This window comes from Benincasa hispida, chromosome 9 (genome assembly GCF_009727055.1).
Source record: "Benincasa hispida cultivar B227 chromosome 9, ASM972705v1, whole genome shotgun sequence".
NCBI classification, from domain to species: Eukaryota; Viridiplantae; Streptophyta; class Magnoliopsida; order Cucurbitales; family Cucurbitaceae; genus Benincasa; species Benincasa hispida.
In genome coordinates, this window is record NC_052357.1 from 72,210,304 (window position 1) to 72,234,295 (window position 23,992).

The 23,992-nt window shown below is 30.5% G+C and overlaps 1 protein-coding gene and 1 pseudogene across 1 annotated transcript; one reads left to right on the forward strand and one right to left on the reverse strand.

Annotated features, from left to right (window-relative positions):
- Positions 1 to 3,584: 3,584 nt before the first annotated feature.
- Positions 3,585 to 9,201, forward strand: LOC120084881 (xyloglucan-specific galacturonosyltransferase 1-like). Its single transcript, XM_039040691.1, has 3 exons — positions 3,585 to 3,871; positions 5,797 to 6,354; positions 7,553 to 9,201. The coding sequence occupies exons 1-3, from the start codon at positions 3,585 to 3,587 to the stop codon at positions 8,547 to 8,549; spliced, it is 1,842 nt and encodes a 613-aa protein (XP_038896619.1). The 3' UTR covers positions 8,550 to 9,201.
- A 53-nt stretch (positions 9,202 to 9,254) lies between these two features.
- Positions 9,255 to 12,483, reverse strand: LOC120085433 (annotated as a pseudogene).
- Between the last annotated feature and the right edge of the window lie 11,509 nt (positions 12,484 to 23,992).

The following is a 23,992-nucleotide window of genomic DNA, read 5'->3' on the forward strand; positions in this document are numbered from 1 at the left end:
GTAGGGATAAAGCGTTTGAATTATGCAATTATTATGTATTAAAATATGTGAATAATTTCAATACTTTTACTAAAAGGGTTGTTTGGATTTATAATTTTTCTAAACAATGTTTAAGAATTATTTTTATACTTAAACAATCAATGGTAATTAGTTTAGATGATAAAACTACTAAAAATCTTTTTTAAGTATGGCAAAATATTACTATATCTATCAATGATAGATCGCGATAGACTTCTATCACTAAGCAATAGACCATAATAGACTATATAGTAACATTTTGTTGTATTTATAAACAAGTTAGTTTATTTTCTTTAATTGAAAACCATCCAAAAATCAATTATGTTTTAATATTAATATTGAATCCTCCCCTCAACAGAAAATATCGATTCATAAAAAGTCTAAAACCATAGTGCGGACGTGTAATTAGAATCTTTTTTTTTTTTTTAAAAAAAAAAATTCTTTAGGTTTGAATTCCATTATATTACTACAAATATATGTTTATTTTAATTTTATTTCCGTACTTCTAACTTATTAAGTCACATTATATTATAATATTAACAAAAAAAAGTCACATATATTGAATATAGTCAAATTTTGCATTTGCAAGAAGGAACTCATAGTTTTTCTTTTCGTTTCTTTCCTTAATGGGTCCGCTTATATTATTTTCAATAAACAATTAAGTCAACCATTTTTTATACCGTGCTCAAATTCTTATCGTAAAAAACGAACATAAGTCAATAATAATCGAAATATACTAATTCTTTTAAAATTAAAGATTCAAATTCCTTTTCCCTTTTTGATGTAAAAGAAAATAAAAAAAAAACTCCTAACGCTTGTTGACCTCAAAAATAAAGTAATATTCTTCTTCACAAGGAAAAGAAAAAAAAAAAGAAAAAGAAAACAACTTTATTAAAAACATAATAACCTCAGTAAAAGTCAAATCAACAAAGAGAAATGAATAAAAATAAATAATAGGTTTAGAATACGTAAATTACATTATATTTAGATATGGGAGGTGATTAATTCACTAATTAGGGCAATAATGTATATTAATTATACTTAGATATGGATATAATTTAATTAAGAGTAAAGAAAATAATCAACTCAAGCATAATATAGAATATATAAAACATGCATCATAGAGAAAGAAAGACAAGACAATCATTTAACCTAATTTATAAATGTGATAATTTGTTGAACTACCCAATATAATATTTTTATTGAATTTAGACTTGAATAAAACTAAAGACAATCATTGTTCTTTTTTGCAATATTTAAGTATATGCATTATGGGCTGTTTGTCCTCATTTCTCTCAGCCCACAACAACTAAAACACACACACACATATATATATATATATTTATGAAAAAATAATAAGATAACTAGACATCTCAAAATCAATTTACAGTATTCATGTATCTCATGAATGTTGTTCGGTCTATCCACTTTTTACGATATAGAATCTACAATATGTCCATTTTGGATTCACCATCCTTCGATAAGATCTTATTTTTGGTTTTTTGACCATGTCTATTTCGATTTCATGGCTGGCATATGGTTTCATCTCAAAATTATCTGACAATAAAAATAACAGTTCATGTAACTAACTATACTGTAGATCTATAAGTCTCATTCATAATTTGACACATTATCAAATATAATATATTTAAATTATTTATTATTCAATGATTTCATACACCTGATCACACAATTCTTAAATATCGGAGAAAAATACATTTTTGGTCCTTAAATTTTGGAAAAGTTTCTATTTGTTCCTTAGATTTCAAGATTTACACTTTTAACATCGATTTCTCAATAAATACTCATTTTCCATCTTTAGTATCAAGTGTATGAACAAAATTTATTTAAGTTTCACCATTTTTAATCACTTTTAAAATTAAATTTTAAGATTTCACTTCATAATTATTTTAAATTAATTAAGAGATATTGACATCAATGATTGAAAATGAGTATTTAACGAAAAATTGAGGCTAAAAATGTAACATCTTGAAACCTATGGACCAAATTTTAATTTTTTTAAAATTAACTAGAGTTCAAGTTTTTAAATTTTATGGTCTTAGTTACATAAAATTCTATAGTTTCACATGCCGATGTCATTTTTGACAAAGGATTAAGCCTTTTTTTTTTTTTAATGTATTACTCTTTCAAATTTCCAACTTTTCTCAATTTTTATCTTTATGTTCGATCCAAAACTTTCATTTTTAAAGAAATTGAATTTGAAAAAAACCAAAAAATAACTATATTTATTTTTAACCTTATTCAAAAATTTTTATTAAATTTTTACATAATTTCACCTCAAAATTGAAATGATATGAGTTTTTCTTTAATCATCCAAAACTTTTATAATTTTTACATCATTTCACCTCAAAATATTCTTAAACTTTATATTATTTTGTAATTATTTTCATTTATTTTTAAAACTTTTACTCTCGCATTTACAATAAATATCTAAATGTTGTCTTACTATAGAAATTGTGATTAAAAATAGTCAATAATAGTCTAGTTAAGTCCCAATCAAAGTTTCATTAACTAATTATAACAATTTCCATTAATTTTTATAGATATTGATATTTCCATAAAATTGGACCTCGATATTTCGAACATTGGTTAGGGGACATAAAAACTAGATCCAAAATCTAGGGACCAAAAAAATTACTTTTCCCCTAAATACTACTATTGTGATTAGGGGTGTTCAAAAAATTCGATAACCTAAAAAAACCGATCAACCCAATCCAACCCGTGCGGTTTCGGTTGGATTATCAACTCATTTGGGTTGGGTTGGATTGGTTCATGTGTTCACCTAATATAATCCAAACCAACCCAAATTTATTATTAACTTTGAAAAATATATTTTTTTGTTACTTATAACATAATTATTTATACATATATTGATTTTAACTTTATTTAATTCTAATATTTTTTGAATAATTTATTCTTCAACAACTTTTAAAAGTAGTTTCTTTGCACTTTAAAAAGAAAATTTTCACTATATAAATTGAAATTGCATAATTAATCTTAATTTAAAATATGAAAATAATTAAATTAGATTTGTATATATTTCTTCTTTTTAGAACAAAATTTTAAATAAATGACCCGATTAACCCGAACTAACCCAACCTAAATATTTCATGGTTGGGTTGGATTCATTTTAATGGGTTATTTGGGTTTGAGAAGTTTACAACCCGAACAATTGAGTTAGATCTAAAGTCTCTTAACCCAATCCATGAATACCCCTAATCATGACACTTAATAGATGGAGATAGGGTAGAAATATGTTCACATATACATTTATAATACTATAAATTTTCCGTGGAGGCACCCAAATATTTTATTTCCATTAAAAAAAAATATATATATATATTTTCGAATTGAACGTGCTGTATCATTTTGGCCAAAAAGAAATAAATTACAAATATGTGGTATGCACGTTGTATGACCAATCAAATAATGTAAAGCCATATTTAAGGGGTTTAGATGAAAACCAAAGAAGAAGGAAAAGGCATGGCCATATATTGAACAACAACAACAACAGTAAGCTTTTTCTTCTGTTCATAGTACCAAAAATGGCGATTTCTAGAAGGTCATCCAAGAAAGTGAAGGGAGAAAGAAGAAATGTCGTGTGTTTATACGGCACCGTTTTGTTGAAGCTTCTTCTTTATCGAATTCCTGCTGCCATTTTGTTGATATTGATTTTGGTTTTATGGTCTTCTTCAACAACCATTATTTCTGGAAGATTTGTTCATGTCTGTGTTTCCTCAAGAAAGCTTACTAATCTTTACTGCCTCTCTGCTGGCTCACAACCCAACTTCCAAATCCCTCTCCAACACACCCATTCTCATCCCGCTGTTTGGTAACGTTTTCGTTTTTCTTCTTTTGTAATTTATGTCAAATTACAAATTTTGTTATGAAAAAAGTTTACTTAATTATACTCTTTTTAGTAACGTTTTCACTTTTTTTTTTTAATTGCAATTGGTAACATTTTTAAGATTAATAATTGAATATATAATAATTTTTTTAAATAATTGCAAATATAGCAAAATTTGGAGATCTTTTTAAATATAAAAAAATATTTAAAAATATTTACACTTTATAACAAAATGTTTTAAAAGTACAAACTACTTCTGGACTTTTTACTATAAAATGTAAATATTTTTGGGATTTTTCTATTTATAAAAATTTCTCCAAAATCTATAAATGATAGACTTTATATTGATAGACTCAATATCACCAATATAGTCTATCACTAGTAGACTCTTATTGGTAATATAGTCTAGCACTAATAGACTCTAAGAGTTGTTATATTTATAAATTATTTTTGCATTCTGCTTTATTCATTAATATTTTGAGTTATAATCTGTTTTTTTTTAATACATTTTTATCTAATTTCTACACTTGATTTTAAAAAACTAGGTTTTGAAAACGGAAAAAGATGTTAATGTCTTTCTTTAGAAACATGTTTTTAGTTTTGGAAATTACTTAAAAATTCAACTCATTTACTAAGAAAAAATGGAAATTCTTGTAAGAAATCCAGAGATATTAGAATAATTTTCAAAAATCTAAAACAAAATAGTTATTATGGGCCTTAGATTTTCATATTCTATATACAACTTAATTTTGAGGTTAAAATTAAAAACAAAGGGTGAATGTCAACCTCAACAAGTTTAGTACGTTTATTGACATACATTATATTATTATATATATTTGATGCCTTTTTTTTTTTTACAACAGAAAATATTATATACATCTTTTTTAAATTAATGGAAGAATTATATACATAAAATTAAAATCTGTCTAAAATAGTCCCGCATTCATGAATTTCTATATTTAATAGACTTGTAAATTATTATTTTAAAATTGGTGAAATAAATTGTACATTTTAGACTCAGAAAATTGAAAACTCATAATTCTAGCTAGTATATACAAAATACAAAATTCCAAGGACACATTAAAAACATTTTAAAATTCATATACCTAAACCTATTAGACATCTTTTTTTAATATTTAGAAAACTTAACTTAACTTTCAATTTAACCTTTATGTTGTTTTAAAATAAAGAAAAATGAGTGAACTTATTATTTTAATATTTAAAATAATTATCCTTATAAATTTGTTTCTGTAATTTTTGTTTCTTATTTACATTTTTTCCACGATTAATATATAAACAATCTCATGCTTATTCACACATCATTTCTGTCGGCAACAATAAAATAAAGAACTTTTCAATTCCATTTATTCTCTAATTTAAATTCTAAAATCAAATGAAAAAAAAATAGAATGCTAATTTGGTTTCTTTTAGTCAAGCTTAGGTTAAATTGATTTATTGGGGTAAAATTTGTTTTCTATTTATAGGTTTTGGATCTAGTTTCTATCTGATTTCTAAGTTTCAAAATATTATACATGTTTGATTTCAATTTAATTCTTAGGTTTTAAAATATGACAATTTTAGTCTTGATATTTGAGTTTTGTTTCAATTTAGTTCATAGGTTTCCAGATTTACACTTTTAACCTCAATTTTTCATTAAATATTCACTTTCCATCTTTAATATTAATATCTATTAATTAAGGGTAAAATTGTAACGTTTTGAAACATAAAAACTAAATTGAAATTAAACTTAAAACTTGAATGATAAAATATATAATATTTTAAAAGTTAGAGACCAAATAAAAACTATTAGACCCAAAATCTTAAGAAAAAAAAAAGTATGTTTTTCCCTAACTTCTATTAAATACATCAACATATCTAATCATATACGAATTATAAATTTGTTAACACAGGGAATCAGAAACAACGACAACAACAACATTAACAACAAAGGAACTTCAAAATTCTTCAAGTTCCAACAGCTATATTATAAAACAGATTATTGAAGTTCCAGAAGCTTCCAATCAGCCCACACCTTCTAATTCTTCAGAATCTATGAACAAAAAGGAGATCAATAATAATGAACAGAATTATAGTAGTTCTTCCAATGAAACCACCGTAAAATTAGCCAGCGCCGCCACCGGCGATGGTGGCCGTGCAATTACGGTCGGAAGCGAGGAGGAAGAGGAGATTGCAATGAAGGCGATTGAAGAGCAGCTGCGGGAGCAGCGGTCGTGGATTAATAACAACAACAATGGTGGGGCGGCGGAGTGCGGCGGAAGAGGGATTTATGTGTACGAATTGCCGGCGAAATTTAATAAAGAATTGGTGGGGCAGTGTGGGGAGATGGTTCCATGGATGGACTTTTGTAAATATTTTAGTAATGAAGGTTTGGGGGAGGCGATTCCGGAGCTTGGGAATGGATGGTATAATACTCATCAATATGCGTTAGAACCCATTTTTCATTCAAGGTACTTGACTCTTTGCCATAACTCCGATCCCTTTTTAAGCTTCAAGTTCTCGTTAGATAATCATTTGATTTTAAATGACAAAATTATTGAAAATATTTACAAACAATAAAAAATACCATAATCTACCTGTGATAAATTGTGATAGATTGTCTATCATTACACACATAAACACAGATAGTAGTCTATCGTGGTCCACCGCGGTAATATTTTGTTATTATTTGTAAATATTTTGGCTCATTTTCCTATATTTGAAAATAGCCCAAAAAAACCCTCATAAATAATATGATAAAATCAACAACCATGTGGGACTATTTATGATATTTTTGTCAAATTATAGGGACTAAATACTAATTATAAATTATAGAGATTAAATTCTAACTTTCTCCAAATTATAGAGACCAAATTTACAATTTTTTAAAAACTTTTTTCATAATTTCTTTCTTAGTTTTCTTCAAACATTTAAATTATTAGTCACGTTCCAAAAACAAAATACATTTCTTTTCTTTCTAAAACTACATCTTCAAAACTAGATATGAATTTTGAAGAAGTTATGCATAATAAATCAAAGAAATCAATAGATGGAAATAATGTTCGCAAGAAGTTTTCAAAAACTAAATGATTATCAAATAAAGTCTTATTTTCTCAAACCAAGAGCTTAAAACTCATTTGAAATCATTTGATTTTTTTTAAAAATTAAGCTTATAAATATTATCTATAGGTTTCTTTGTTATGTTATCTACTTTTTAGGCATGTTTTCACCATTGTCTAAGGCTAGTTTTGAAATCTATAAAAAAAAAAATGTTTTTGTTGCTAGAATCTGCCTATAAATTCAAATGTTACTTTAGAAAAAGATGAAAATTGTAGACAAACATTGTAAAAAACAAGTCCAATTTTTTTTTTTAAAAAAAACATAAAATAGTTATTAAACAAAAACTTAATTATCTATAATTCAAACTCAAATTTCAATGGGGGCACATCAACAATTAGAGTTAGAGACACGTGAAACTATTCCATATTCTCTTTCATAATTATATATGTTATATAATTCGTAGTAAGTAATTCTTTTATTAATTTAAAAGATTACACTTTATAAAAAAAAGATTATAAAAAATGAAACATGATTTTTTTCGAAACCTTTAGTGATATAAATGGATATTTGCCCTAATATTTACTCCTTTCTTCTTCACTCCGATGCTAGGGTTTTAAAGCATCCTTGTAGGGTCTACAACCAAGAGGAAGCCAAGCTTTTCTATGTCCCTTACTATGGCGGACTAGACATTCTCAGATGGCATTTCAAGGACAACGTTACCAATGCCCTTAAGGATACATTGGGCTTAGAACTCATTCAATGGCTCTCGGCCCAAAAACCATGGGCCCAAAACTCAGGCAAAGACCACGTCTTCGTTTTGGGCAAAATCTCTTGGGATTTTCGAAGAGACGCCAACGGTAATAATAACGGTTATAACCGTAACAATCCTTCATGGGGCACCAAATTTTTGGAACTTGACCAATTACAAAATCCCATCAAACTCCTAATTGAACGACAACCTTGGCACCAAAACGACGTCGGAATACCACATCCCACATTCTTCCACCCACACACAGACGACGACGTTTTCGCTTGGCAATGGAAAGCCCTTCGATCAGAGAGGAAATATCTCGTTGGGTTTGCTGGAGGAGCTCGGCCCGACTCGTCGGAAAACATACGGTCATTATTAATTGACCATTGCACCACGACGGAGGACGGGCGACTTTGTCGACACGTGAACTGCACGACTGGAGACTGCGAGCGGCCAAGGGTGGTGATTGAACTTTTTCTAGAGTCAGAATTTTGCCTACAACCACCTGGAGATAGTCCGACGAGGAAATCGGTTTTCGATTCATTGATTTCGGGTTGTATTCCGGTTTTCTTCGACCCATTTACAGCGTATTATCAATACCCGTGGCATTTACCGGAGGATTATAGTAAATATTCGGTGATGATTGATAAAAAGGAGTTGAAGAGAAGTGGTGAAAATGTGGTGAAAAAATTAGAGGGGATTTCTTTAGAAAAAAGAGAGGAAATGAGAAGCTATATCGTTTATGAACTTATGCCGGGCTTGGTTTATGGAGATTCCAATAATGTGATGGAGAAATTCCAAGATGCTTATCATATAGCAATTAGTAATTTGCTTCAAAGGGTTTCGATGTTGTAATGACTGTGTTCGTTTTATTTTTGGTCTTGAGTCTTTTGTTTTCATCATTTTTGGCTTGTAGAGAAATATCTGCACGATGTATAGACAGACTATTCCAGTAATTTTCTATCGCTCTAAAAATGTGTTAATTTTATTTAATACAACAAATAGAGTTACAAGAATTTCAACCTCGAGTATATGTCAAGAATAAAATTTTGTTAATTTATTTCATCAACCACAACCACAAAAGAAAAAAATTGTTCAATTACAAGTTTAGACTCTAAACTTTGAAGTTTGTGTTTATTGGGTCCTTGAATTTTCCAAAGTGCCTATTAAAACCCTAAACCCTAATGCTAACACCTACCTCCGTCTATGAATTTTAATTGTGTCAAAAGGTCCCTAAAAAATTCAATTTTTTTAAATGAATAGATCGATTCAATATAAATCTAAATTTTATGGCTAATAGAGTAAGTAAGAAATTCAGAAGTCTAGAAACTAAGTTTATGATTTAAAAATTTCAGGGATTAAACATGCCTCAAAGATCAAGGACTAAATTTGTAATTTAACTAAAAAGAAGATAAGAATATGTGACCCATTTGATACCAATAACAGAGTAAAACACGTTAAAAGTAGAAGACAACATGAATTATCTTGAAGCCTTTTGAAATATCAACATAAATAACTTAAATGTATATATTAGACATCTCTAGATTTTTTATCTTGAAAATTGCAAATAAATATCTCAAAAGAAATGCTCATAAACATTCTAGTATTTCTTTAAGCTCCAAAGAATTTAAGAATTTCTTAAGATGGATAAATGGATAATTATATAGAAATATTTATAGGATACTTTTGAATCCAAGTAGGGTCTAGAAAAACTCTTTTACCTGGCCTAAGGGTATCATATCTATAAATAAGAGTTGTGACCCCAATTGAAAGTCAAAAAAGAAGAAGCTAGAGGAAGTTAGAGAAAGAAAGAAAAGTGAGAAAGAGTGAGTGAGTACCGAGAGGTTACGAAAGTCTTCTCTCAAAAGCGTCCATCTTCAAATATTTGTCTCTCCCTTCTGTTTAATTTCTTCAACAAAACAAAACAAAGGATCTATGAATAACTATTGTGACAAAAAGAAAAATAGAAACATTCTGCAGAGAATCTATAAGAACACAACTTACCATCTCTAGAGCTCATCCTTCACATCCAAATGTTCATCAGCAATTTTAGACCTATTCTTTTCAATGAAATCTCTGAAGTCTTCCTTTGTTGTGTACCTGGTGCATTGCGATATGTTTCCATCGGCCGACTTAAAGTACACAGTAGGGGGAGTCCAGATTTCAAACTCATGTAGTAAGTCATTTGCAAAAATATCCTGAAAGGCACTATTGAAATATATTGCATTGCATCATCATCAACATCCCAAAAGAAAACAACATCACTCCGTACGTCAATGTTAAAAAATTAAAAAAGTAAATGTACTTAAAAAACAACACAAAACGATGCAATTATTTATATTATCGAAACTATTACTAATAATAGTCTATTAGTAACCTACAGTTCAAATCATGTTGAGATATTTAGACTCAGAAGAATATCCATTTCAACAGACATCATGGTGAATATTATATGAGTTCATTGCAAGGAAAAGGTATGCATGAATACAAATAAATTATTAGATAATCACATAAGATTAATACGAATACAAGTTATGGATTTAAAATATACGGAGCTAGCACTGATAATTAGTCACTGAGCCTGTTTTTTCAGTTTTCATGCATGGTAGAAAATGGATTTATTATTATTATTATTATTATTATTATTATTATTATAAGTACTAACAATCAGTGTGAAGTGTGAAGTCGATCCATCTTTTACCATATGGAGCTAGTACTTAAAGATAACAAAATGATGTAGCTGAGAAACATTAAAAAACAAAAACGAAGACATAATATATCTTACGAATTTAGCAATTATGACATCAGGATCTCTTTGATATGAGATGGCAAGATCCTCAAAGACTGAAGCCAGCTCTTTGCAGTCTTTATGTGAAGGAGCATAAAACTCAAGCAGAACTGCAGTGAAAGAACGTATCAGTGACGTCCCAATCCTATTTAAGTCATACAGCTAAGAAATGCAAACTGAATAACATAGGCTGAATGGCTCTATTTGGTACTCATTTTGTTTTTGTTTTTTTGTTTTTTATGATTAAACTTATACACTACTTACACGTATAATTGTCTTACTATATCACCTACTTTTTTAAACGTATTTTAAAAAATAATGCCAAAATTTAAAAACTAAAAAAAGACAGTTTAAAAATTTTGGCTTAGGATTCGAATGTGTTTTCCTAGAAGGTGAAAAGTTTACTAAAAAATCATGAAAAAACAAGCATAATTTTCAAAGATAAAATAATTATCAAACACAGCTTTCTGTAACAAAGCTGCAATGCAAGATCACTAACCAAAAGTGACAGGTTCAATTTCCAATTCCAACAAAGTCAAGTTTCCAATTTTTGAGCGATGTAAATACTGAGATCAAAATCGAAAACGGATTAAATAGCTTTTAATTTGCATGTCCCAATGAATGTGCTTATACATACCATTCTTCCTTGAGTTGAAAACTATGTCCTGAAATGTGTGAGCTACCACCACTTACACAGGTTCGTCATTATGCTCTGGTATAGGTTCAGATTTTATGTATGGTTCCAATTCTCCATTCTGCAGTAATGTAACGCAGTCACCAGAAAATCCTAAAGCAATCAATATGAATTAATTAACCTTCAAAACTGAGATTAAGAAATGAAACAACACCTTGCAAATTTTGAAAAATGAAACACGGAGAGGCATCACCTTATATTTTTTCAACCAAGGAGAAAGTTCATCAGGCTCCACATTGGATTTCAGATACTTTTTTTTATCACTTAGTAGGATAATAAAGGGTACTTGATCATCCTTAATTCCATATTGCTGTAATTTACAAGAAAAATTGAACAGAGAGCATTAAAGTTATTGAATATATTTGCTAAGTGGAAGTAACCAAACAACTGAAACCGACACAAACAATAAATAAACTTCAACGTTACAATGATAACAAAGGGATACTGAATTATAGACCTTAATTGCATGAGAACTAACATCAATATCTGCCATCAGAAAACTGAGGCTATCTCCTTTTACAGCTCAGCAAGTTCATGATACTTGTACTTAAAGGAAGCAGCAATTTCACTGCTAAAATTTATAAACAACATGGCCTACAAATTTGGAAACGGAATTTTGATTAATAATCCTTGAGAAAAGAATAATTTCAGCATATTCTCCAAATGATGACAAAGATTTAAAAGGAAAACCCTCTCCCTCTTTCTTTCTCTATCCCATATGATTTCACACTCCTCTATTGTTGTTGCCGTTCACTCGTCGAAATAAGTCGCCCCTCCACCACCGTCCACAACAGTGCACCATTCATCTTCATTCACTAGCCGTTCATCTGTCAGAATTTGTTCTCGTCGTTCGCCCTCGTTAATCAATCGTTTTTCATCATACTTTCGTATGCCACCAATCACCAGTCGTCGAGGTAAGTCGTCAGTTGTATTCTCGTTGCTTCTCTCTCCTATTTTCGGTCTGTCTACTTCCATTTGTGCCGCGTCACCAAGACCCAACCACCTATTCAGATCTGTGGAGATCTGACACCACCCAGTCAGACCAAGGGAGATCCGACGCTCACCAGTCTAGATTCATGGAGATTCAGTACCCCCAGTCCAGATCCATGGAATCTGTCGCCCCTAGTCCAAATCCGTGGATATCTGGTGCCCTGATCTCGATTCAACGCCTCCTTCGATATGTACTCAAATCTATTTTTTAAAGTATTATTATTTATGATAAACTTTAGATTTATAATTGTGAGTGTGTGATTTCGACATATGTGCTCTGCAATAGATGGTTTTATTTTGAAGATGATGTATTCGTATATGATATATACTGTGATATATCGTACATATTTTTAATAATGTGAGATTTTTGCAAACTTATTAACGTTTAATATATAATATATAAAGTGGGTTATCTAAAACAATATTCATATATTGTACTGTCATATGGATAAAAATATATGATATGTTTATTGGGATTCTTGACTACTTAAATAGAATTTATGTTATATACTACCATATGAATGGAATGTATGTTATATACTATAATTTATGTTGAATATGTGTAGTCAATCTTATCAGTATATTTGCAAAAATTTAAGGCAATGTTTCAAAGTATATTGACATACATAATTAGAAGTGTATACATATCAGTATACATATGATATATATACCAAATAAACAATGAAATATATTATATGAAAACAAATAAGACGTCGAAAACCAACAAGCTGGCATGAAATATTTGACAAGTGGTTAGAATATTTGCAAACATCTATTTGCAAATATCTACGACAATCTTTCAAGATATATTGACGTACATAACATAACATCGTGGGAATATATTATAGGCACAATTGATACTTAATTAGAAGTATATACCTATCAGAATACCTGAGATATATATGCTAAATAAATAATGGAATATAGGATATGTATATATCAAATCAACAATGGAATATACTACATGAAAACAATGAAGACATTGTAAACCAATAAGCTAAAATGAAATAGAAAATAAAATCATATTAAATGCATTTTTTCTTTTCAATTGAAAAATGAAAAAAAAATATATAATAAATGTATTTTTCTCTCCAATTGAAAAAAAAAATATTAAATGCATTTTTTCTTTCCAATTAAACATGGAAAAAAAATTATATTAAATGCATTCTTTCTCCATAATAAATGCATTTTCTCTCTATTATTAAGGTAGTTTCTTAAATAGAGTAATATATATAAAAATAAAATATAAATAAATAAATAAAAAGTATAATTTTCCAAAATTAATATTCAAAATCATCTTTGAAAAAAAATCAAATTTTATGACATTTATGAAATATAGGATCTTTCTTTAGGTATTCTATATAAAAACCCCAAAGTATATAGACTAAAATAGTGTCAATAAAACTTATAAGATATTAAATCCTAAATCGGTAGTCATCATGGATTGAATCTATGACCTTAAGGTCTTTATCTGGGAGATGTTCCCTTGTTTACCACTAAGACAATCCATGATGGTTTTATTATTATTATTTAGCTATAAAACTATTTTATTTGGTGTGTGCAAGTTTAACTCATGTCGTTTCAATTATGAATAATTCATCGTACATGAATAAACATTATACAAGGATAAATTAAAGGAAAATTATTTTAAATGACAAAATTGTTGAAAATATTTACAAAACTCAAAGTAACACAATCTATCTATGATATACCACGATAGACTACTATCTGTGTCTATCATAACACAGATAGTAGTTTATCACAATCTATCACAGATAAACTGTGATATATTTGCTATTATTTATAAATATTTTGGTTCATTTTCCTATATTTGAAAATAACCCTAAATAAAATTGCTTACTTCTCAAATTATTATCAATATATCATATAAAAAACCTCATTTGATAGCAATTACGGTTCTCATTTTTTTTTTTTTTTGTGAACTCAGACAAAACAATCATATACCCTAAACATAGATATATGAACTTCAAATATTCTATATCAACTCAGCGCCCCGAATAACCTCTCAATGTTTTCTCTTTCCTTAATTTTTTTTTAAATTTTTAATCACATTTAAAAAACAAGTTCTTAAAAACTAATTTTCTATTTTATTTTTTTTTTTTTAAAAAAACTTTACTTGATTTTTTAAAATGGTAGTAGAGGATGATTAACATGTTGGGGTTGATGCCCTAAAGTCTCGTGTCCTGTAGTTTGTAACCAGTTTGTACGAACGCTTGTAATCTATAATATGATATTTTACTTCACTTCTTGTTTTTGCTTAGTTAAATGTTTTATTTGCTTTACCACAAACCAATAAACCTAAAATCCGTGGTTATCTGGATATAACTTAAGCATGTATGTGGTGACATACAAGTGGATCATTTCTTAAGTGATAACCAAAATGGTCTGTAGTATATGAATATAGGAGGGAAACCTTATCCTGGTAACTCTACGGATGCGGCCCGCTTTGTGGANAAAATGGTCTGTAGTATATGAATATAGGAGGGAAACCTTATCCTGGTAACTCTACGGATGCGGCCCGCTTTGTGGAATGGTCACAAGTGTTGTGACTTGTCACATATGGTCTGATCCTAATCATTCGTGTAGGGGACATGCGAGTGGGGGCGTCCTATACAAAGAGTTTGTATAAGACTTGACCACGAAGTGTTAATGTCTCGTTATATAACACCATTCATGACAGAGACTTCACTTCACTAGGATGACCATAGGTAATATGACCTCAATCCTGAGTGAGTTGGGAACTCCTGCCATTGAGGGCGGTCCTTTGATTTGCATGGGTGCGAGTGGCTAAGTCGCCGACTCAAACATATCACTTTGGGGATTCGTCTGATTTGGGAGCTGGGAACTCAGCTACACAAGATGGAATTCACTCCTTCCCCAAAGTAGAGGCAAGTAGATAGATAGCTCTCTTATGGGCTAATTCCGGGGCTTGAACGATGTGGCGCCACACACCTTCTCTTGGCCCGAGAGGTGTTCATACATAGTTGGACTATGTTGCATTGTTCATAGAGGGATCAGTGGTACTTCGGGAGTGAGATGTAACTACAGGAAAAAAATGGTAAATTGGTCCAACTGTACTTACGAGCATCTGTGAAGGGTCACCGTACTCATGATTGGTTATATATGATGGACACATAAATATATTTGTGGTAAGAAGAGTTCAACTATTGGTCTTTAGTGGAATACCTGACAGTTAACGGATGGTGGATCTCATGGCTAAAGAGTTTAGTAAGCTATTCACGTACCGTTGGAGCTTCAAGTCACAAGTCCATAAAGTCCACTTGGTAGCTTGGATAAAGTTGAGAATCAGTTTTTGGGTCAGTTTGAAATGTTCAAATTAACAAGGAGTTCGATTATATATGATATAATTGAAATGGTTAATTATATATGATATAATTGACTAAATGTATGAGATATATTATTTTGGAGGAAATTGGATATAAATATGTTTTATATCAAGTAGAGGAGAAATTACTATAGTAGATATATGATATCAAACTATATGTTAAGAATATAATATGATTATATTCATTATTTATTTAAATGGGCGGTTATGAGATAATTGGCCGAGAATTTCTCCTAAATCCTGCAAAAGTGGGAAGATTGAATTCGGTTCTTGTAATTAAAGAATAAAATGAAAATTGTTTTCATTTTGTAAATAGGTAAGAAAATCGCTCACGATGTGTTTCCAAACGATCGTTTAACGTTGAGAGCCTATATGGTAGCGCCTATCATCCTAAACGATTGCATACCCGCGCACTAAACAATCGCTTAGCGCGCCGAGCAGACCTAAACGATCGCATACTATTTACTTGACGATCGCTTAGTAAAACCTACATGATCGTGTACATTTTCCTAAACAACAAGCACCCGGCTATATGATAGTCATCTACTATCTCCCACCTGCTTGTTCGTTCTACACAATCGTCTTTTCCTCCTTCCTCTACCAATTCCATTAAAGTCCACTCTTTGGATTCTCACTCTAAGAATATCGAGGGCTTCGAGTAGTGGTGTCGTCCTCGGTTGCTATTTGTTCGTGCGCTGCCGTTCGTGTAGACGTTCGTGGTGCTTCTAGGCGACTATTTGCTGGGCGATAGGAAGCGTAGAGGATTTGCTTCCGCTAGATTGAGTTCGAGTGATGATTGTCTTCAACTAGTACGTTTACTCAATCTGTTGTATTTAATTGTTAAAGCATGCCTATAATTAGTGGTACAATGCATATCTATTAGTTAGAATGTATGTGCAGTAATTTGATCACAATGAAATCGAAAAGATCTGAACCCGCTCTTGGATACTCTTGTTCAAGAGTTCCTTCATAACAAATAAAAAGAAAGTTATAAGTAAGAATAATATTTATAAGCTTAAATTTAAAAAAACGTTGTGAATTTGAAGAGCACAACGAAACACGAATATTAATAAAATATAATATAGAATATTTGTAATAGATAGTAAAATAAGGAGAAAAAATCTAAAATTATATAACGTCTTTAAAAGTTTTGCAAATATAGAAGTATTGACTAGTCAACCTTTGAATTTTTTCTAGTTTCAAATTTCGTCTTCTCTTATCTTGTCGTACACTTTCTTCTTCTTTTTTTTTCTTTCTTTTCTTCAGTTTTTGCTTCTTCCGTTTTTTTTAATCTTCTTTCATTTCTCTAGTTTTTGTTTATTCTTTTTGTTTATTATTATTTTCTTTATCCAGTTTTTGCTTCTTCTATTTTTTTATTTTCTTTCCTTTCCATCTTTTTCCCTTTCGCTCTTTTTTTTCATTTTCTTTTTTCCTCCGATTTTTGCTTCTTCCTTTTCTTTTTTTTTTTTTTAAAATTTTTTTTTCTTTCCTTTTTCCCTTCCTTTTTTTATATATTTTATTTTATTTTCTTTCTCCGGTTTTTGCTTCTTCCTTTTTTTTAAAAAAAATTTCTTTCATTTATCCAATTTTTGTTTCTTTTTTTCATAAGAATTATGAGGTTGAGTTTCGTACTCAAGACTTAAAAGTATCGAATTCATAAGTGACTTAACCCCAACAGGTCAATCATTAAATTTGATTATTATAACGAAACATCAAATATAATAGCAAATGAAAACAGATGGAAAGAAACTATTTTTTTTAGTTCACAAATTTGCACCATTTTTAGAAACAATGCTTAAAAGTTTGAAATAAGAAACAAGGATAGTTATTAAGCAAGTTTATTTCTCAAAAAATTAGAAATATGAACGATATCAAATAGACCAATAGTTCTTTTTTTTTTTTTTTTTATAGGACTTTAAGAGTATGATGTCTATCAGAAATAAACTTGAAAGAATGGCACAAATTGAAATATTTGTGTATTGTGTACCGTCTGTGTATTGATAATAACAATTATTAGTGATATTAGTGATAGAAATCAAATAGATATTAGTCATATTCATGTATTGGTGATATCAAATTTAGGTAGATATCAGTGGTAGGAGTCTATTAGTAATAAAAGTCTATTATTGATAATCATGATAAAACTTTCTCAATAATAGTCATTGATAGCTTTGAGTGTTAGTCTTTCAAAATTGATAGTCACTAATGAAAGTCTATCAATGATAGTCACTAATATTTTCTATCATTAAAAGCTTAATCTTTGATGATTTCTTCAGCAATTAATATCCACTTATCGAAGTCTATAATTGATTGCTAACTTAATGAATTTAATTAATAAAGTTGAATTTCAAACTGAAGTGTAAGTGGAATACCTAGAAGTTATCACTAATAGTATATTATCGGTGATAGAAGTTATCAACGATGACATGTTATTTGCCTAATGTGTATATCTTAAAAAACACACCAAAATGCCACTATTTATAGGCAATTTGTAGGAGGTGGATTACATGGACACTACTAATCTGTAATGTTAGACACATGAACAACACTTTGAGAAATGGGGGCATGACATATGGTCAATGAACACTAAGCATGAGCATCTAACGGGCATCTATTATCATAATATTTATAATACTCCCCCTTAGATGCCCATTATATATATAAAATATGTCTCATTAAAACCTTACTAGGAAAGAACCCCATGAAAAAAAAAATCCTAGTGAAGAAAAAAGAATGCACATTTAATATAATTTATACTTTCAAAAGAATATATTTGCTCCCCTTATGAAAACATTCCTTAAAATCTATGAGTCATCGCATTCCAATGTTGTGCATCAATTTTTTCAAAGGTTGCGGAAGGTAATACTTGGGTAAATAAGTCTGTCAGGTTATCTTTCGAATAAATTTGTTGTACAATGATGTCGTCATTTTTTTAGGATCATAAGTGTAGAAAAGATTTGGTAAAATATGCTTTGTTCTATCTATGCATGTTGTGTTGTCTTCGTGTAATATCATTGGAAGATTTTTACTAGAAGACAAATCACATGTTCCACGAATGTGTTGAGTCATTGATCTTAGTCATACACATTCTCGACTAGTTTCGTGAATTGCAAGAATTTGAGCATGATTTGAGGAAGTAGCCATTATGGTCTATTTCACTGATCGTCATGATATAAAAGTTCTTCTCCATGTACTAAGTAACTTGTTTAAGATCTAGCTTGTATGGGTTAGATAACTAACCTGCGTCCTCACAACCAACTGATCATAATTAGATTTATTAGAATAAAATAAACCATGCAAACTAATTCACAAATAAAATGTACCATATGTTTAGCTCTACTCCAAAATCCTCCTTTTGGAGGAATATCATATATATGTAACAAAATTACTGAAAAATACTATAAAGTACAATGTATAAACTAGTCAAGCTATATAAGTGCACTTATTTCTCAAAATTTATGGTTCTTCAGGACCTAACATCTTCATCATCTTTCTGAGATTAGATGATATATCTTTTTCACATCGAGTGAATGAACCATCATAGGAGTATTCAATGATGTACATAATCTATAAAAGATCTTTAATAAATAAATTGATGCAATTCTATTTGCTCTATGCTTCATTTGAAACTAAGGCAAAATTTATCATCTCAATTTCTTTATTAAGAAATTCTATTATCTTTGAAATCTCTTCAGGAGTTTCTGCTCAAATCATCAACTTATGGTAAATTTCAGGTTGTGATTTCTTTATAAAAGAATATGGACAAATAGGGTTCTTTTTGTACCCTCATTCCAACAAATATTGAATAAGATAATTATATAACATTCGTCAGGAATGTTTTATAAGAATCTCTATTATATATATATAATTCTCTAATATTTGAATTATAAGATTATAATACCTTTAATTCTTCAGTAATTTTTATAAATAAATATCATTATTAAGAGATTCATATAAATGTGGTATGACTGCATCCATAATATGTATATTAAACTTTTCATATACAATCAAATAAATTGAATATCTCATGGTATTGTATATAGACCATTTGAGAATATGATTTCTCATAATTAATACCAGTCTATATCGAGAATTATTGTGGGATTTGTCTCACTTTATATCTTATGACCACATTATTTTCATTTCTTTTTCCCACAAATACCATTTGTATCCCACAAGTTTGACACATTCTGATGGTCAGACTACTGGTCCAAAAACCTAACGTTTTGAAGAGTAAGTTTAATTCTACCTCAATTGCTTCTTTCCACTTAAGTCAATTTTTTTCTATGTTAATATTCTTCAACAGATTTTGGTTCAGAATATCATTTTCAGATATAATATCTGTAAGAGTTAAACAACATGCAGCGGAAGTATCAAGGATCCATAAGCATTCTAATTCACTAATTTTGGCAGGAACTAAAGCATACTCTTCATAAAAATGGATTTTCAGAACATACCTTTGATGAACTCTTCAAGAAAAACATCTGTTCAGCTGCTATCTTCACTTGATATCAACATGAACCACCTCAAAGTCTTCCCTACTATGCTCTTGGAGCTTTAGGCAGAGTTGAGGGACTCAAGAACTGTTTGAAGATGTGGAGAAACAATAAAAGCTCACAGTAACAAGTTGAAGAAGACAGCTATTTCTTCACCGTAATTTTTCTCTTCAAAATTATGTATTCTCTCATTCTCCAACAACTTCAATCTTCTTTATATATCTAGATGAACATGCAAATAGATGGAGTGCATGGTTTGCAACTCATGCTTGGAGAATCAAAGTAGAGAAGATAATGGTTTGTATGTGAGCAAAAAGATGATGGTAATGGAGAAAACTCATTTTCCATTTTGTGCAACCATGCAAAACATTTTTTCATTTTTCTTTTTAAAACAAAAAAATGACTTTTAAATCATTTTGATTAAAAAATTAATTTTCTTAAATTAATTTAATATAAAATATTAAATTAATTTTTTGTACAATAATCATCTTTATATATTTAAATATTTATTCTCTTGTTTCTGTTTAATTTGAACGTTTCAAATTAATTTCTCAAGTTACCTTAAAGCTTAACATATTTACGAGCTAGTAGGGGGACCTCGCGGACCTACAGATCATGGGCTCCAACGATCCGAGATTAATCAGCTAAACTCATTAGACTGATTTAACCCCTATTCGTTAACTAATGGGCGATTCCACTAAAGCCCATAGCTGAACTCCCCTCATTGTAGATATATTATGTCCACTCGATATAACCATGATTAGTAAGTTAACCCTTCACAGGTTGCTCGTAATAACGGCTGGGTCGAATCTCTGCTTTACCCCCCAAATTACTTCTTGTTTCTTAAATTTCACTGATCCCCTAATGAATAATTGATTTGTGATCCAATCAACAAATCGAATCCCTCTTAGGCCAATGAGAGGATGAGACCTCTTGTTCAAGACACAAAATCAACACTTGAAGGGAACAACCTCTCTACTAACCCTAATCGGGTAGGAGTGAATTTCCTCTTGCAGATCAAAGGATAATTCCCCAAATGGTAAGCTTATTGAGCAGAGACAATTGGTCTACTCTCACCGTTTGCAGATCAAAGGATAATTCCAAACAAACAGGAGTTCATAGTTAGCTCAGGATTAAAGTTAAGTTACCTAGGTCCTCGCTTTGAAATAATCAGTCTTAAACAGTAAACAACGTTATAAAGTAAGAGTGACAGGTTTCGTGGTCTGATCTTGCACAAAACTCATTTGCACAGGACACCCCCACTCCTCAAGTCTCAACATACACGAATTAAGATCACTTCGCATGTAGAACTTTACAACATTTTGTTACAACTACAAAGTAAGCCACATCTAATAGTGTTACCAGAATAAGGTACCCAACCTTATTCATATACTATAGATCATTTTGACTATTTACTTGAACCTAATCTACTTGTATGTCTCTACATAAAGTTCAAGTACTCATATAATAGTCAAGGGACTTAGGTTTATTGGATTTCTAAAAAACAATATATTCAACAAAAACTTTATCGAATTCTCAGAATAAGTTCTAATGTTTACAAACCACGAGTTTTAGGACATAAAACCCAACAAACTCCCACTTGGACTAAAACTTCAATGGTAACTTATATAGCCGATATATAAGACTGAGTTTCCGAGTTTTATAGAGAAATACAATAAACTAGGGCATCCCATACCCATGGTTTTTACCATTTGGTATCTCATACCTGATATTTCTCCCACTTGCCCTAGGTTATTAACCTCCGATATTTCTAGTCTTACTAGATGATTCTTAAACACTTTAGCCGAGAGAATCATTGTAAACATATTAGTATACAAATAGGTTTCTTATGGAGAATTCATCTTGTAAACCCCAAACTCTAAGTTTCCTAGATAAGCATGTTTAGCCGAGGGAATGTTACATTAAATATTTAACAAGTGAAAATCTAAGTTTATTTATAGGAGTTATGGAGGAAGGGAAAGAAAAACATATTAAATGAGGAAGCTCACTAATTGGCTTTGGCTGAAGGCACTAAGTATGGGGTGACGTGGCGGTTTAATCTTTGAACTCGGGATGTGGTAGGAAGATTAAAAGGAAGAGAAACTTCAAAAGCTTGGTTTCGGCAATTGACATGAGCAAATTTAGTGAAATNGGGGTGACGTGGCGGTTTAATCTTTGAACTCGGGATGTGGTAGGAAGATTAAAAGGAAGAGAAACTTCAAAAGCTTGGTTTCGGCAATTGGCACGAGCAAATTTAGTGAAATTGGCGCCATTTGAAAGTTGGAAGAATCTAGTTTTCGAGATTATCTTGTCAAAGAAAGATTTTAGGAGGAGAATAACAAAAAGTGAAGAATTTGCAGAAGAGGTAGAATCTTAGATTAATCAGGGCTCGAGGTGAAGATTGGAAGCTCCAGGCCAAACTACAAAAACAAATTAGCTGATATTTTAAGATTAGAAAGTTAACTCAATTCTAAACAAGTTTGTAGAAGAAAGTTTCTTGAAAAGAGTTCTGGATTTTGAGTTATGAATTTTGAAGTTGAAATAGAGAATTTGTGCATAAGCAGACAACTGCTTGGAAAGAACAAGCAAACAACTCACCGTAGAGAACGAGAGCGAGATAAAGAGGATGAGGATCTCACTTAGGATGATAATCTCGCTGATTTTTGTGCTAAATTTCGCTCAAGAAGGAAATCTCACTGGAAACTTGGCCTGAATCTCGTTGGTGAGGAAGCAAAGCCTTCTAGAAGAGGTAAGTCTCGCTAGCTTGAAGTTTTGCTAGGGAAAAGCTTGATCTCGGTTATGAGGATCTCGCTCATGAGAATGAATTCACTCATGATGATTATCTCGCTAGTAATTTATTTTTGTTGATGAAAGTTCCTTTAGTTAACAAGCTATCTGAGGTATTTTGCTAAGAATTCTAAGGAATTTAACCGGAAATTATGTCGTTTCAGGCCAAGAAGAGCTAGGAGAGGTGTATAAACCGTTAAGAGTCCCGACGAGCTGTGAGTGACTAAATGAACTTAATGCTTTCAATACTTATGCATATAAGACCAAGTAAGTTACAGTGATGTTGATGATGAATTTATACTTCCTCAAGCAACAAATGGTTAATGAATAGCTTAACGTATCTTTTCCGGCTTGTATATGTTTTAACGCAGGCCAAGATATGTTGTGAAATCATTACAAAAGTTAAGTTTCTAAAGTTGAAATATGCTTTGTAGAGGAAGGCTATGATAGAATGAGTCCTTGCGTAAATGACATGCAATGAAACTTAATTTGATGCTACGAAATAACTCGATACTGAAGGACATGGAGAAGGTATATGGGTAATAGTACCTAAGGTATTAACGGTACTTAGAAAACTCCACGTGCACGTAGGTAGTTCTGAATGAGAGGCCAAAGTATGAGTCTCTAGGCCATATACCACCAAAGGGAGGCCAAAGTATGGGTCTCTTGGCCGATAACAGACACTGGGAGCTAGAGCGTTGTAGGCTCGTTCTCAACTAAGGAATAATGATGTTTAATGATGTCTAAGAATGGTTCTTAATGCTTATATTTAGAGAAAGTTGCTTGAGATGCTCATCGGTATATTTACATGTTTATAGTGATGTAATGCATGGTGTAATATGATTCTATAGTCACTCACTGGGCTACTAGCTCACAAATTTTCTATGTTTTCCTTTTTCAGATAGCAGTCAGATTCCTCAAGATTGATCCTGCTGCTGCTTGCCACTGAAAGGCCCGGCTTATTAAGAAGATTTAGGTTGATGATTCGTTTATGTACACATGTTTTGAGAGGGACTAGGGCTTTGTTAGAGATGTATGGGCCCAACTGTGAATATTTTTCCCGTAGATGTTATGTCATGGCTTTATGCATGTGTTTATATAATCTTATGTAGAACCTTAAGAAGTCATGTTGTATGTGTACATTATTAATGTTTAACAAGTTGGTATTTAGATTAG